The sequence below is a fragment of the Haemaphysalis longicornis genome, unplaced genomic scaffold (genome assembly GCF_048455015.1).
Source record: "Haemaphysalis longicornis isolate Haplotype H1 unplaced genomic scaffold, Haemaphysalis longicornis Haplotype H1 scaffold_4, whole genome shotgun sequence".
In the NCBI taxonomy this organism is placed as follows: domain Eukaryota; kingdom Metazoa; phylum Arthropoda; class Arachnida; order Ixodida; family Ixodidae; genus Haemaphysalis; species Haemaphysalis longicornis.
In genome coordinates, this window is record NW_027526361.1 from 103,067,929 (window position 1) to 103,084,453 (window position 16,525).

At 45.3% G+C, this 16,525-nt stretch overlaps 1 protein-coding gene across 1 annotated transcript; it reads right to left on the bottom strand.

The window, feature by feature from the left end:
* Positions 1-806: 806 nt before the first annotated feature.
* On the bottom strand, positions 807-15,887 carry LOC144180468 (ornithine decarboxylase-like). Its single transcript, XM_077708808.1, has 9 exons — positions 15,561-15,887; positions 14,399-14,495; positions 12,612-12,688; positions 11,997-12,163; positions 10,462-10,596; positions 5,975-6,140; positions 3,955-4,108; positions 2,009-2,112; positions 807-1,440 (listed from the first exon to the last, which is right to left on the bottom strand). Exons 1-9 carry the CDS (start codon positions 15,669-15,671, stop codon positions 1,123-1,125), a joined length of 1,329 nt encoding a protein of 442 aa, XP_077564934.1. The 5' UTR covers positions 15,672-15,887; the 3' UTR covers positions 807-1,122.
* Positions 15,888-16,525: the final 638 nt, after the last annotated feature.

Here is a 16,525-nt window from a genome sequence, read left to right on the forward strand (position 1 = left end):
GCACTTTTTACTCCTTTTATTTTAGAACAGAAATGGAGGAGTGTTTTAGGGCACTGAGCACGAGTCCAGAACGAAGCCAGAAGATTGTGCACAATGCACGGATGCATGTTTACAGTGAGAGCCTTGGAAGGAGCGCTTAACGTGTCAGTCTGCCAGAGAAACGTGAACTGCCACCTTTTGAGTTTATTGAAATACTCATGAGGAGACAAGCAGCACCTCTGCTATTAGCACGGTGGCAAACCAACGATCGTGTAAGGAAATCGTCAAGTGCCGGGTGAACAGTCATTCCACAGTTTTTCCATGCTGTAATGGAACCTGCTTTGGATGAGGCGGAATAGGTGTGCTGGGTCAGGGCATTGCAGATTATTTATTGCAAGGTGGCCTGCGATGCTGGTACGATGATGATGTGTGGGTGCAACCGAACTCCCTGTGTGGCCAGCGCGGCATGGCTCAGGGAATCCACGCATTGCGAGGTCCTCGAGGTGTCTGGCTGGAGTGAGTCAGGCTTGTAGTTAAGCCGCCTAGACAGCACGATAGTGCCTCACATGTCCTGAACGCTGATTTCGTTTCATTTCTATACGACCATACTGGAACCACTTCCCTTTGGAAAACGGCTGCCAAGCTGATGCATAGGCGCATAAATGCATTTGTGGGCATGTAGGTGAGTGTCTACATGTGGACAGGTGAGTAGTATAGACAAGACATGTTTTTATTTTTGTAAAAAAAGTAGTAAGAGAAAGAAGTACCCAGTTGTGCAAAACAAGTTCACGCTGAGAACTGTGAAACTCAGAGAAGCACACCTTATTGGGGGACGTGCAGGAAAAACGTTTCACAGGCCAGCAATATAACTGCAGCTGACCGAACTTGTACAATCCAAACTGTGCTATGGCTACCATTTTCTTATGTTCCTCAGTTCTAGTTTACGAAGCGCTTGAGGCAGATAGAGAGACATGGAACTTTAGTAGGAGTTGAAGAGTGCATATTCGTTTTGGGGTCTTTAGTTCTAAAGTCTGCTTCAGGCACAACACGAGTTATCTTTGCGACTTGGTTAAATACGGGGCGGCGAACGCTTAATCCCCTTCATTTAGGTATATGCATGAATGGAAAGTGCCGACGCAACTCTTATACTCGGTTCGACGAAACGTTTGCATTCCTCAAGGCCGCCTCCGGCTGGCTGTAGCCGGGAAAGAGCCGTGAGGCCTCGAGGATGCTGCAGACCCGTTCCACGTCATCACTCTCGGTTCTGTAGTGGACATGCGGGAAGCCGCAGCCGTTGAATCCACAGGCTTTGACCATAGCGTAGGCGCCCACGTTATCCAAGAGCAGCCACTCGCCGACGGACACGTCGAAGAAAGGCACGCCATTCTCGATGACATCAAGCGGGTGGCACGTTGCACCCCACAGGGTTGTTAACTGGTTTAGGGGCCTTTCGTACGGGGGCTGAAAACCGGAAACAGTTTTATATCGTATGTGGTTATCCTTAGGTGGAGTTGACATGAGCACTTTCTCCCAGTTAGTATTACCATAAGTACGGCACATTATACTATGGTTACTTATGGGATGGTGCAACATATCCCTGTACACTGTTAATAGCGTGTACATGCGAAGCAGCTACTTTTTCACTTCACCTATCTGCTTGTGGTACCAACAGTACTACATTCCATACCGTACCGTACTCTTCACCCATTCGCCGTGCGTCCATTTGTTTAGAAAGTAAGCTTGCCAGTGTCTTGATTGAATTTGACATCGACTGAAGATAAGAAGTAATCCTTTCTGTATTTCATGCTATATCAACTACTAATTTAAGCCAGTGAGCTTTAGAATAACGTTGTATGTGTCTCAAGTTTAGATTTGAGGGATTTGGACAGATAAAAGTGGACTTTTAGGCTGACGTTTATAGTAGTTCTTTACAATGAACAGAAGAGGTGGTGATGGCTGTGCTAATTCAATATCAGAGGTGGAATAACTAATCGTTAGGCAGTCACTGTTAAAGAAAACGTAATCTTACACTCAGCGGCAAATGCTTGATATCCAGAAATGTGTACATTTCCCGTGGAATGCAGTTTTCTCTGCTCTCATTGACGTAGACATCGTGTTGCTTTCGCAGCGTACCTGTGAAGGAAAAACAAAGGAAAATGGAGCAACTACAAAGCTGGAATTGACAGATGTTTCTGTTCCGGGTATCAGTTGCACACACATACCACCAAAACGTTTCCCTAGGGAACACTAGCTTCTAGTATCTGGTGCACGTATTTAAAGGGCCGTTTATTAAACATGGGTAATTTTAATAAATATCCAGTAAGGCTTGTATGTTCCTTTGGAGTGTATCTTGCCATGCGCTACGGACAAACGTGCAGACGTACGGACACGGCTCTGGGGTGGCTCACCTAGAAATGCTTGTGCATTAAACCACCTTTCTTAATCAATTTTAATGCGCGCACTTCTTGAAAGGGTTTCCGGTTCTCAAATAGTGCCCGTAAATTTGTAAAACGAAGGTATGCTTAGTGGAGCGATAGCGTTCTGTCAAAAAACTGTCTTTCCCCATAGACCGGTTGGTAGGCAGAGAGGCTCTGATGAGATCTTTGGACACATGGCGCCTACACGAAACCAGGCTTCCTTTCTGTCAAAATGGCTACTTGAAAATCCCGAAAAAGCAAAGGTTACAGTTAAGACAATCAAGAATGGATCACAAAGGAGTATAATAGTATTTTATCTCACAAACCACGTATCGGTATACATATAGTTCATGCGTAGATGCGTTTATTTAGTTTGTTATAAATGCTACCATGGGTTGGTTCTTCGTTAGTGATTTAGGTCTTTGATGGATTGACGATCTATTGGACGCACTTCTAGCTTTCCCGCTTCTCTCAACTTTCTTTGGGAAGGGATGGAAAATCTTTAAGACACCTTGAAAGCGTTGTTTCCATTCGACATTTATGTGCATTCATGCTATATTGAAGATTTGTGAAACTAATTCGACAGTGAAAATGACGTACGAGAAAGCAATGCAAGTCTGAATTTATGCATTTCGTAGCTGCTTCCCCACAATACACAAATGTTTCATGATCCCAACATTAATGATAAACTTATGCGAAGCTTTTGAGTTGTTAAGAAGGTGCCACTGCTTGACAGTATAAAATCTTTATGGGCTTTTGTGAAGTGAAATATTATTTACACTTCTAAATTAAGATTATTGAGAGCCACATAATTAGCAACTACACGTTATCGCGGGAAACTACACATGTGTACATATAATATAATATAATATAATATAACAAGTTTAAGCAGAACTAAACGAAGGCAAAAAAAAACCAAACACTCATAAACGTGCACTTAAGCCCGCAATGTGTAATATTACCAGACTAAAACATTAGAAAATATGCTTTTCTCTTATGTCATTGTGGCTTCAAAACATGAACTCTTCCGCAACAAGTTTACTTTCCCATGCATTATTGGAGACGATACCCTCCGTCTCACCATTCCCTATCCGCCTACGGGGTTTATATCTGGAGTAGACCCCAAACCAGCGTCTATTATGACCACACAATTCTCAATCGCCCTTCCTTTAGAGCCCCTCATGAAAGTACTGTGGCTTCCCCCTTACCACTTCACCACCGCTCCCCTTGAGCAATAGGAGACCATGCTGGCAAAATCGCTGGAGGAACAGCTATACCCTCACTAGATTCTGGAAGAAGCGTGGGTTCGCCCCCTCCTGGACTGGAGGCTAAACTCACATCCCTACCCTCCCTTAAACTGAAGTCACTAAATGTTCCTTACTACTACTACTCCCTTCCAAAGTTGGCTAATACCATTTGTAACAAGATGAAGGCATCAGTACAGAGCTCGTTCTCACGTCAAATGGCAGTTACTCGTTGTGAAGGGACCAAAAAATTTGCAGCTTCTGCAATTCCACTCGGTTACAAACACCTAAATGTGGTTAACGACAACACATACCATCAATGGTGGTCAAACGGGTTCTCTTGGCGACAACCTTGACCGCCAAAGTATAAGGCGAGGTCGCAAAAAACTGTCCTGGCTCGGCTATGACGACCGTGCCACTAGAGGGCGGAAAATGCGTATCCAGCGCTGACCGTACACTTGCGCACACCTGCGTTTGAAAACCACAGACAGTGGGGGCAAACTGAATTTCTAATAAACAACAAATATTCCTGTTCCTACACAGCGTGCGTACGTAGATTGGCCTATAGCATGCATTACTACGAAAAAAGATGATCTGATAACTGTATACCGCATTATAAGCAAATGCCTATTTTGTTCCTTGCCCTGCTGTCACACCATTTTGATGTATCAGCGTGAGTTAGAGGTTAATAAGGGCTTTTATGGCGTTTTTATAGCGCTTATAAATTCCTATTTTGGGGTTCATGCCTAGCTGCCTATAAATTGCTTTTTTCAATGTCAGCGCCTTTATTAACACTATTTCGACTCAAATTTTGTTTTCGGGAGCAGTTTGAGATCGTTATTCCCGTTATAGAGCCACATTGGCTGTTCAGAACTCCATAGGGTTCAACCTAATCCTCTAATTGAACCAACTCTCAAAAACAACTGCTAGCAGCAGTAGAATGAGACGCTCATTCTCAGTCGCAAGAGGCACAATTTAGAATTAAAAATGTGGAGATGGGAATAGTTGCTATTGTTTCCACAATTTAACATAGGTTGTAGACTAAGTACGTCCCGCGTGCTTTTCAAACACATTTATTCAAACATGAGCAGTCCCATCTTTGTTTCTAAAAGCCTACTCAAATCCAACTCTATTTTTAACGCAACGGTTGAGCATCGAACACGCATTTGTTAGTCCATCATATCCATATTGAAGACCCAACAGCGAAACATCACTGCGCGGCTGCATTACCTTACGCCTCAACTTTCCCACGCTCGCGATGTGCTCTAAAATTCGATTTTCCATCAAACATTCGTTCGGATGCTCAACACCTTTTGAAAAACGCTCTTCAATAGTGTGGAAGAGTATTTGGAAGTGTTGGGATGCGTTATTGTCAATTTGTGGTATCATTGCATATGACGAAATTGTTAGAGCTCTGCCTAACAGACCTCAAATAAGAGCGTATTAGTTTCTTGATAAATCGCTGTCTCTCTTGCGTTTATTTCTGTGCCTGTTTCTGTTTCGTCACAATTAATGTTCTTGAATTCACAGCGCAAACAAGAAACAAGCTCTCCCTATTGTTCTTGTTACTTGTTAGCGCTGTGAACTCGAGAATATGGAACACCAAGTCGCCTAAGCATCAACGTTAGTCGTAATTAAATTGCGTCAGGCAGACGTAAACGTGTTTTTCTAAATCAGTATTCCAAGCTCTCAAGTATTTTTTTTTTCGTGCCTGTTTTGCTATGTGCTGCGCTCGAGCAAGTGACAGTGGTCACTGAATCTCACATGACAGTGTTCATGCTCACATGACAGTGACCATGTGAGCAGCGCTCTCGCTGAATTGAGCCAGTGGATCATTAGTACAACAGTATTGTGGCACAATTGAACGGCCATATACAACTGTTAATGTCTATATACCATAATAAAGAACAACATTTTTCGTTTTCTGGTCGTAGATACACAAACAACCCACCCGTCTTCGTTTCAAATGATTTGGACTGATATAAAAATTTATGCTAGCTATATTTCCGGTGTTGGAAGCCTTAAATCGTTGTATTGCTTGACCGTTTCTGGCGCCTAGATCGGGCTTTTCATGCCTACAAATCCGGTTTCTAACGATAACATAGAAAGCCTATGATACACTTGTACTCTGAATCATTAGAACGGCAGTCACAGTAAAAATCAGGGTAAATATGTGGCAGCTGCGGACGTTATTTTGTGAAATTGTATCGGGAATAACCTAGTGGTCCCTTCTTCCGTTACTTGGCAACATTCTCTTTATCAGGTGTGCAAGTACGCTAAAACTGATGCAAGAACAATAGTTTAGAAATAAGTTTTATTGTAATTGATTCTTACTTGACGAAAGTGGTCGAGCTTTCGGGGACTCCCTAAAAACCCTCCGCCGATATCAAGCACGCTCATTTTGATCCCGAGGCGACCACCTAGGTCAAACAGTTTCCTTGCTTGCTCAATCGCAACTTGGAACCTATTCACGTCGCAGGAAATGCAGCCAGCATGAAAGCTGCCAAGAAAAAAAAGCGTAAAATAAAACACTTTTTATTGTCAACAACATTTCTCTGTTACGATTAGCGACACGTCGTGCAACATCAAGCTGCTTTTTTAGTTCTTCGTTGATTCCTCTAAGCTCCGTCTTACAACCATTACATTCCCGCCGCCCTAGTCGGCTCAAATGTTAAATTTCGAGCCCGAGAGCTCCAGCCTTGGCTCATTCGCAGAAACGCTTAGAAATATCGCGAGGTCTAGGTGCAGCTGCGAAAAATGATTTGCAAAAAATTGGAGGATGCTAAAACGTCGACTTTAGCATGGAAAATGGAACGCGATAGCATTATCGTATTCGGCAAAGAGGAAGTCTACATCGCGCCAGGCACAGATATGCGGAAGCTCATATATAGCGCGTGTATCAAGAGCGTGCGCAATCTATGGCCTCAGTGGTGACGTCAACAAACCCCCTTGCGGCGCCAGCGTCCGGTGGTACCTTTCCACTCCTGCTCCCACGACATCTGCTGGGGTAGCGCCTTACGATTCTGGATTTTCATTTGGCAGCCGCAAAATGGCCCCATGACGTTTTTGTTCACTATCAATGCCGCCGCCTACACCCGCGTTTTTACGCCATGGGAACAAATGTCTAAAACACTTACTGCTACGCGTCAAAAAGTCACAAACATCGAGTAGTAAACATTGTAGCAATCTGCAGAGGATACCTAAGCACATTCTCGTAAGATGATAGCACGAAAGCGCTCCTTTTGGCTGACGTTTTTACGAGTCTTTCGCAGATGTCAAAGTATATTCTCCGAAGGAATCAATTTGAAAGATCCGCCCTCTGGAGCGCTGCCTAAAAATGACTAAACCATGCTCAAAATCCGGGTTACATATCTGTTGGAATTCTGGCTGCACACTTCTTTACGGTTCTTACGAGGTAACCCCCAGTCAAAGGAATCTCGCACCCGTTCCGTGGAGTTCTGCCGGTACTTCTCTGTAAGCGGTTGCCTGACTATAGAGTTATCCACACTGGTGTCTACTACTGCAATCATATTGCCCTCGATAGTAACGGGGAGCTCATCACTGGCAACTGCATCGTCGTTTGGCGTTTGTCATCGTTGTTTACTGAAATCGTGGTCTTCCCTTGGGCGGGGATTTTCGCTAATCAGTTCTGCGTCGGCGCTATATGTCCGTCAGCCACGGTTGTCCTTGAAAGTCTTCCGGGCGTACGCCGTAAGCAACCTTGCCTTCTGCGGGTGTTTTAACCTCTTCGTTGCCAAACACTGCTTTCGGGGCGTAACCAACATTGCACGTGTTCAGCGATGCATAGGTCACCGGGGATGGCGAGAAGGAGAGAGCGAGAGTCAGCGGGGCCTCCTCACGGGCGGAGAAAAAAACATCCAAGGTCAGCTAAGCACTGATAAGTTGTAAGTTCTAAAGCAATGCACTAATGCCTAACTGTATGTCGCTAAGTGCTCCTTCGAGATTCGGGTGGCCAGAATAGTCTTCGATGTTTGCTTTGGAGTGTCTGCGGTGCGCTGACGTCGACGGCTACCTTTCTCAACTCCCGACCGTCAACGACGAAGGTAATTCCAACTTCAGAGCTGTGTGGTACGTACCGCCGCGCCAAAGTCATTGCCAAGCATCGCGCATTCCGTTATATTTGATGAATGCAAAATACGTGCTGTGGAAAGCGTCGCAGCCGGTGAATTTGCCTATAGCAGCGTGGTCATACTATCGGTTTTGATAAAAGCAGAGCTCGCCCTATGAACGCTGCGTAGTCCTGGTGAGTTTAGGGGCCATTTAGCGGCTACAGACGCTAGGAAACGCGGGCTATTTCGATGAATGGTCCATTCATTGCATGAGCGTTGAAATGGTGGTTGATTTTTGACAGTTCCGTTAGAAGCCATCATTTTAACATAGCGCGTACGGTAGGGATTTCATGAAAGAGTATTTCACCAGGACCTATATCTGCACACGAAAATGTTATCGTTGGTGTTCCAGGCACCCTTTAAAACGCACCCGCTTACAGGGTCGTGTATACACCTAACGCTCTTATTGGTCCTCGTTCCCTGTTATCACGGCTGGCAGCACCGCGCGTAAGACAGCGACAATCCTGTATTTGTCACGTTTGTCTTGCGGCTTACGAAAGCTCGGGTGCACCTAAGTGTCTTTACCAAACGTCAATATTTGCGAGCGTTCTTAATAGAAACAAGGAATAAACGAATTTTTGCGGAGCTGCGCACTAGCTTCAAATACTTCAGTAGCGTATTTTCCTGTGTATAAGTCGTGGTTTGTTTTCTGAAATTTTCGTTGGTGCGTCTTATCCACCGGCGCGACTTAAGCATGGAATAAATACGGTTCGCGGCAGCCGCGCGTGATCAGCGCATGTTGAGACACAGCTCTATGGTCTAAAGGAATCAGAAGCCCACCGCTACGACGTTTCTCGTAGCCCATAAGTCGCTCCGGGACGTTAAACCAAAGAATTGGCAGCTTTTTATAGCCAAAAACAATGATAATGGCCTGCGACAACCGCGCGCCACTTTCGGCCACGCGCAGTAACTACAGTTCTGAATAAATTCAGAGTAACATCAAACTGGGTTGCAAAAACAAGATGCAGCTTATAAATTATTACAGAGAGTTACTCTGAAGGAAGTAAACATGCTGCTAATTTTTAAAATGACAGCTTGCTGATAATTTTCGATTTTCGGGCCGATTCCGTTGGCGTCCCTTCCGTCCGCCATGACACCTTTGTTGCGCTGATTTACGAGAGTACGCAAGAGACGCGCGATGTTCGGAGAGGTGGCGAAATGGGTCGCCGACTCTTGGGACTCCATTTCTACAAAAACAGTTGTAGCCGGGTTGATAAAGACCGGAGTAATCCGGTCCGCGAGAGTGGTGACGATGTTGGCGAAGAAGACATCAGTGAGTCGGACGACGACAGCGATGCGCCGGCGGAACACCCACTTGAAGTTGCTGAATTGTTTATTTGTTGCTATTCGGAGGAAGTCCTCGATGGTGTTGCCTAAACGCCGTCTGTAAGTACATGCCATCTGTGTGTATCACTAAACCATTTTTGAGAAGCTCTGTCTAGACTTTGGACGGTATATGCACGTGTCTAGCCATCCTTACCGGGGGATGCGTTCATAGGCGGCGGCCGCCGCAACCATGTACTTTCGTCGCACTTTCTAACAATATGATTCCCTATGAGTTTACCTAATTAACAAGTGCGTCTTGTACAGGGACTCCCAGCTATCATTCACCAAGATTAAAAAAAAAAGCAATGGCGTTACTCGAAGAAAACATAGCGCGTAATGTTTGCAGTACTCTGGAGAAACGGACAGTAATTTTTTCGTTAATGATACTTAACTAATTATTGTAATTATTTATCTAACTGGAGAAGTACTGTACTAATCACTGAAGTGTCAATGAGGCACTTGTAGATACCCACGAGGGGCATCTAACTGCGGTATTTTTAGCGACGAACTCATTGCGTACTCATTTATTCTGACTGATAAAGAAAACCCGCGAAATATGAAAAATGCCATGTGACGGCACTTCCGCGCGGTCACATTCAAAGTTTGTAGGTCTCTCTCTTGTCACACGGTGCGCGCTGATTGGACGCCGGAGAAGAGCCGGTGGGAGGCGCTATCGCGCGCTTGCTAAGGCGGTGGCGCCGTCTCTTGCATTGAACCGTGTTTAAGCAATCTGCATGCCCCATCTGCTCAAGTTTGGGGTAGTGGCAGGGGTCAACGCGAGTGCACTGCAATGCCCATGTCTCGCCCTGGGGGATCGTCCACGGTCGTCAAAGAGGCCCGGGCACCAGATAAGTATGCCTTTTCTTGCTTTGACCAACCACCCTACCCGATCAGGCCTAGCGTCGAAAGCCGGAGGGTGTTTGAGTGTAACACAAATTATAACCCGTCTACAAACACCTTTGATTGTGCTTGACGTTTTTTGAAGCGGACAGGGAGCATTCCTAAAATCTTTAAATCATGTTAGTTCATTTTGAACCGGTTTTATCCATTCTAAACTTTTCTTCTAGTACGCGTTACGTTCTCGCGCGAGGCGTTGGAAAACAAGCGTTCCGGTGTTTTAGTACCGTGACAAATGAGACGACGGCGACGGGAGACGCCAACAGCCCGAGCCCTTATGGGGCTTCGCCCCTGAAACGGCGCTGCGAATAGTTAGTCATTTGTTAACACAGCTATTGCGAAGTCATAGGAGAAGCAAAAAGTTGTGAGAAATGTCTATTTTTTTCAATATCCATTTTTAGATGTGCAACTGTTGTACACAATCATTATCAAAAACAGAACTTCAAAGCAAATGTGATAAAAACTCACGCAACGCCGACCACAGTGTGACCCAGTTTGCTAGCCGTCCTGAGGATTATTTCAGCGTCGTGGAGCGAACAACCAAACTTTCGCCCCATTTTGGACTCTTGCGTCCATCCATCGCCTGCGAACCTCAAAAGGAGTCTGCAAGTGATGGGGCTTAGCGTCGTATACTTGTGTCTCTTGAATGCGCCGAAACCACACGAATTCATCACAACTGAGTAGCGTGCGGAATATTTTTTTCAGTGGCAAAATGTGCTACAGGGACCCTGCAAAACTTTCTTTTACTTTTTTTTTTTAAATCTAAATGCTTGCAGAACACACCAAGTACCTTGATTAGGGGGTCGCCAAGTACCTCAGCCAAAAATTACTGCTCCATGCCCAACAGATAACTTGTACATTGCTCAAAAGATTTTTCTCTCTTTCCCGGTCTTGACGTTCTTCGACGTTTCGCATTACGTCACTAAGGCTATCTAGCGGCTGTTGGCCGGTTTTCCTTCAGTTGCAGCAATGAACGCTTTTCGACACCAAATTAAAAAAAAAAGACGAAAATTCTCAGACGCCACCCACCCGACTCCCCGGTAGAAATTGTCTGGACTCCGGCGCATGCTGGCCTCGCGGGTAATGAGGCTGCCCACAATACGGCTCGAGGGCTCACAATCCGAGCCGGGGCAAGCCTTGAACCCTATCACGGGGCCAGATCCGCCAGAGACAGACTTCTCACGTACACAGAAATAACCGTGCATTACCGCCTCGACCGCCGTAGGTACCCCCCGGCTCACGTCAAGCTAACTAATTCCGAAGAACACACGTGGCGTCTCCTTCAGACGAACACGTTCCCCAATCCCGCTATACTCCACCGAATCCACCCTTCATTATACCCTTCCCCAGAATGCCCTACATGTGGAGCCCTCGCCACCCTTCCCCACATCTTTTGTGGGTGTCCTAAAGATCCCTTTCCCCTAATTTCCTCTGATGAGCAGTGGGAGGAGGCGCTGGGGAGCTCAGACCTAGAGGTGCAAACTTGCTTGGCCACCAGAGCCGCCGATGTCGCCGCCCGGCACAAGCCAGCGGCCACAACCGTCCCCTGAGCCACATGAAGCTCAATAAAAATGTTTTTTCTCTCTCTCTCTTGTACGACGAGCAAACCACCTAGTGCCGCTCCCTGCTGTAGATAACTATAGCTTTCGCAGGGGTTCCGGACGCGAAGGAAAGCGTGAAAGCGTTTATTTAAAGTATTGCAGGGTCCCTTTAAAACCGCGAAAAGAAATTCATGTAAGCAACAGGTCAGAAGTAGAGTTATTTGAGTTGTGCTTTTTCAAAAGCAAAAACAATACAAATATAGCAAATTCTTGCTACAAAATCTAAAAGAGTGAGTGAGTGAGTGAGTGAGTGAGTGAGTGAGTGAGTGAGTGAGTGAGTGAGTGAGTGAGTGAGTGAGTGAGTGAGTGAGTGAGTGAGTGAGTGACCTGGTTTTCTTCACCGTGGTCGGCCTCAGATTGACTACTCATGCCAGACCGTTTTTAACTGCAAAAGACTACGACCTTGAATTCTTGTCCGAAATCTTATCCAGTTCCTCCACGCAGTCGAAAGTCATCAGGGTGACTCCAACACTTTTGGCATAGTCCAGATGTGAAACTTGTTTCGCAGGATTGGCGTACACAATCCTGCTGGGGTCCACACCAGAATTCAGAACCCACTGAATCTCTCGCTGAAAAAAGAAGGAAGGAAGAAACCGCTTGTGACATAGAGTAAGCTCTTCTTTGGATACTACAGCTTGCGTTACCCAGCCAACGGGAAACAGATTTGACCGTTACATTTTGGTTGCTTCAAATGTATTGAGCTATTCTGGCTTTTTGTAGCGGACTCGTGAGCAACTTATAATGAAAAGCCAAAAATCCACTTGGGCCGTGACATGGGGGAAATTTTTAAGGGGTGCTCTGGGGTCCTCGTGTTCAATCTCGTCACTATCTTCTGTTTTTACTATGTGCTTATCAAGAGAAATCGTGTTGATTATGCGGCGCAAAAGTGGGGGAATGAAAAACAAGATACATTTACCGCCTTTTGTCCACACGTCCACTCGGCTACCTCTAATTAATAAGCGAATATAAATTTCAAAATTTGTACCTACCAGGACCATTGTTCCCATCTTTTCTCACCTTGCTCGAGCAGTCGAAATTAACTCCTTCCATTTCAAGGGTTTTCATAATGACAGGGTCCGTGTTAGCTTTCATGGCTGAAAAATGAGTACTAGATCATCGTCGTACACATTTTGGTATCTAACTGTGTCTGAAAATTTCCAAAACTCGCCAAAACGCAAAAAAATATACAGGGTGATCAAAACCAAGCTGTCAGGTTTATTAAAAATTAGGCGTTTAGATTTACGTGAAATCCACCCCTACCGTCAGGTTATGAGTCCAGGGGTGCACATAACTATGTGGTAATGATTGGTGCCGGTGGCTTAGTTAACTAAAATTGAATAACTACCTTTTTAGTGGCTGCAGTTAGCAGGCATTTTTTATTCAAAAGTTTGACGCAATCGTGTTTATAAGCAGTTTAATTTGGCAGAATTCTTCTAGCCCATCCATACTCCGAGATATCAAACTGCGAATTTTGATTCAGTCACGAAAGGCTCCTCCCTTTTTTTGTGTGTTTTTATTGCGGTTTCGAGTATTGCAGATTGCGATGACGCCAGCCAGGAATAAATGGGTGCCATTTATCACTTTTGCCTCTGCCTCCACCACGTTCTGAAATTAAACACCGTACACGGCAGGCACATCCCAAAAGGCAGAAGCTTTGCGCCGCTCCTCGTCGTCTTGCATGCATAATCATGCGAACGGTAATCAAATTTCGCAGTTCGATATCTCGGAGTACTGATGCGCTAGAAGCATCTGCCAAATGAAACTGCGTAGAAACACGATTGCCTCTAACTTTTCAATACAAACATGCCTGCCCACTTCAGCCACAAAAAGTTAATTATTCAATTTTAGTTAATTAGGCCGCCGTCAATTGTTAGCATCTTATGCTGTGTCACCCTGGGCCCATTACCTCTGTGTAGAGGTGGTCTTCACGTACATCTAAGCGCCTAATTAAAAAAAAAACCTGTCGACTTAACCTTGATCACCCTGTATATCTGGGTGCTCAACACAACACTTTAAAACGAGGGGCCCGTTGGATGAACTAAGGAACTACAGCAGTTCAGAACGCCAAAGGGGACACGGGGAAATTAGTTCGTCATTTCATCACGTGAAAGCGCCTGGAAGTTGAAATTTAACAGGTTAAAAATAAAGAAACAGAAAACCAACTTAGGGTGCATGTGGGGCTGGACCCCACAACCTTTTAATTGCCGGAATTACCGGCCCTCATTTGAAACTCCGAATTACTACATACCTAGCGAGTGTCTCGGTTCTGGCAGTATTAGTGTCATAGGCAGCATATGAGGTGAACTCGCTACTTGGCTTCTCCGAACAAGTCACAGACGCACCATTCCCTGTCCGAGTGCTAACACCCCAAGGTGAACACCCCATGAAAACCCCAAGGACATTTTAAGAACGCTAGAGCAGCCCAAGGTGTTCTAGCGTCGCTGGCTACCACAGCCATGCGCAACATGTGCTTACATCATATAGATGCCGCAAAAGGGGGGGCAGCACAGCTACACCTCGTAAGTCATCTTACACGCAATCCGGTAGTCCTGAAGGTAAACCGTGGCCGTGGCTCATCAGGAGCTTTCGACTCGCGCTTCTGGCTTATTTATGGATTCTTGGACTTCCTTACACTACGAGGGTACTACCCACTGCAAGTGTGTTGTCTTTCAGGAGTTCAGAAAGAGGCTCACCCGCAATTTTTTTTTCTGTGTACACTATGCCACATAATTTTTCGACGCGGAAAGACATATTATGTGCTGAATGTCTCTTGTTGCTCTGGCAGTTTTAAAGAGGTCTCTCACCGTAGAAGGGGATGACGCGCGGCAGCTCATTTCGCCAGACCTGCACAAGGCTCTTCAGCTTCCGCAAGTCACACACGTGAAAGGCGTTATCCTCTTCCTACGAAAAAAAAAAAAGTAAGTTTTGGGTAGAACGAACGTGGCCCGTATTTATGGCGTACACGTATTTTTCTAGTGTAACCAGTACAAGAAAAGTAGAAAAGTAGCGCGCTAGCAATGCCCGGCTTGTATACGAACCTTTTTCAGGATTTGGCGGGTTCTATTGTGCTCACAGCGCCTGCTGCCTTATAGTCTGCACGATTTCGCTATTATCCCTTTCAAAGTTTATCTTCGTACGAACTACTGAAGAGGGAACGCTAAGCCCGATGTTCTTAACAATGTATGCCATAAACGTGGTAGCAATCACGCATGGCCGCTTGACTGAAATATGCAAACTTGCAAGTGAAGCCGCCCCTAGATTGGTTACGCCGCGGCAGTGTAAACCACGTGGCCGCCGTTGAGTGATACAGTTTGGGAACAACTGACACCATCAAGAGCACCCTCACTGGGAGAGATAAAGGGGGATCTAAAGGTTTCCCACACTTTCTATCTCTGACTTAGAAGCAGTTAAAATTATAATTGATTTCGCTAGTACACAGTTTCAAACAGCACCTGGTGCAAAACAGCGGCTGCTTCGGATTGACGGAGAATTCACCAAGCTCAAAATACGTGAAATGTTTTGCCCAATTTTAGGCAATGGCAACAGCGATTAGGAAGCTGTTTCATAAAATTATGCGCCGTTTACGCATGCTGAAGTTGCCAGTGTGTGACGTTCGCTTTCCCACTAACTGTTTACAATACGTCATATCTTGGCCTACTGTAAGTGCTTTTGTTGAGCTGCAGAATCAAACACATACTCATGTCATTTGCAGCTCTTCTTAGGAGCGGTGTACTGACACGTCACCACTACGCGTGCCCCGGTGTAACGTCCGCGCTAAACCACGTGATCAAAATCAGTATCAGCATCCGAAATATTGCCCTAAAGGATTTTAGACGTGCTTAAACCAGAAAAGTAGAAAAATTTTGAAAATAATTATTTTTTGTATGGTACTGGATTTCAACGAAACTTTCCGGCCTGCGCTGTGACATCCTATCCTTGCTACATGTTTTTTTCCTTCCATCTCACCTGTGTTTCCACTACTTTCATGGCAACATCCCGAACGCTCCCCTCATCGTGGACAAAGAAGCTTCCAACCTTGCCCTGCTCCATTTCTGTGGCCCCTGCAAACAGTGTCATGAATTAAATAAAGAACACAGGCGCAAAATGCCAGTGACGGCAATTTGAAAACAACAAATTGACAGCAAAATTGTGAGCAGATATCCCGAATCCTCTCATGCAGCCTCGCTTGCTGGATGAAAGTACAATTTCATTAAAAAGGTAGATTATTCGCACTCACCTACCTGTTTACTGCCGTAATGTAAATGTCTTTTTCTTCACTCACAGAAAAGCAAAAATGTATTGAGACACTGTTTGCCATGTCGTTTCGGCAGGTATAAAATGGCCAGTTGGGGAAGATTTTCTTCGGGTTAATTTTATGTTAGCGTAATATGCACTCTCTTTGTTAGACCAAAGTTGCGCAACAGAAAGATGAGCGCACGAACCGCGGCTGAAACAGAAATTTAACTTTTTGGGTCCCAGAAAAGAAATCGAATTTCAGTTTACCGCGCTGAGGCTGCATCCGGGCGACTGGGCGTGCCACAGTGGCACGGCTTCCAACCAAGGCATGACTCCTAAACCATGTTAAAGAGACTTTGCACACTTTCTACAGGGATATTCAAGGTTGGCTGCAATCTCGCAAACACCAAGTATTTCGTATCGGGGTTCATCAGAAACACAACGTAAGCTTCCATGAAGCTAATTCGTGAACTCGTGCGCCAAGGTACAGCTTTTTCGAAACCGAGGGGGGTCACTCGGAATAAAATTAGTTGAGAAACATTACACGCGCAACCCCTGGCGTAAACTTAATACGGGCTGCTCATAACGAATTTTGCAGGTTATTTATGTAAAACACTGGCATTTCTAATTTCCATCTTATGGACACCCTGCACTGTGCAGAGGCCGGGGTGAGCGCAGAACTTTTCATGCTTAAT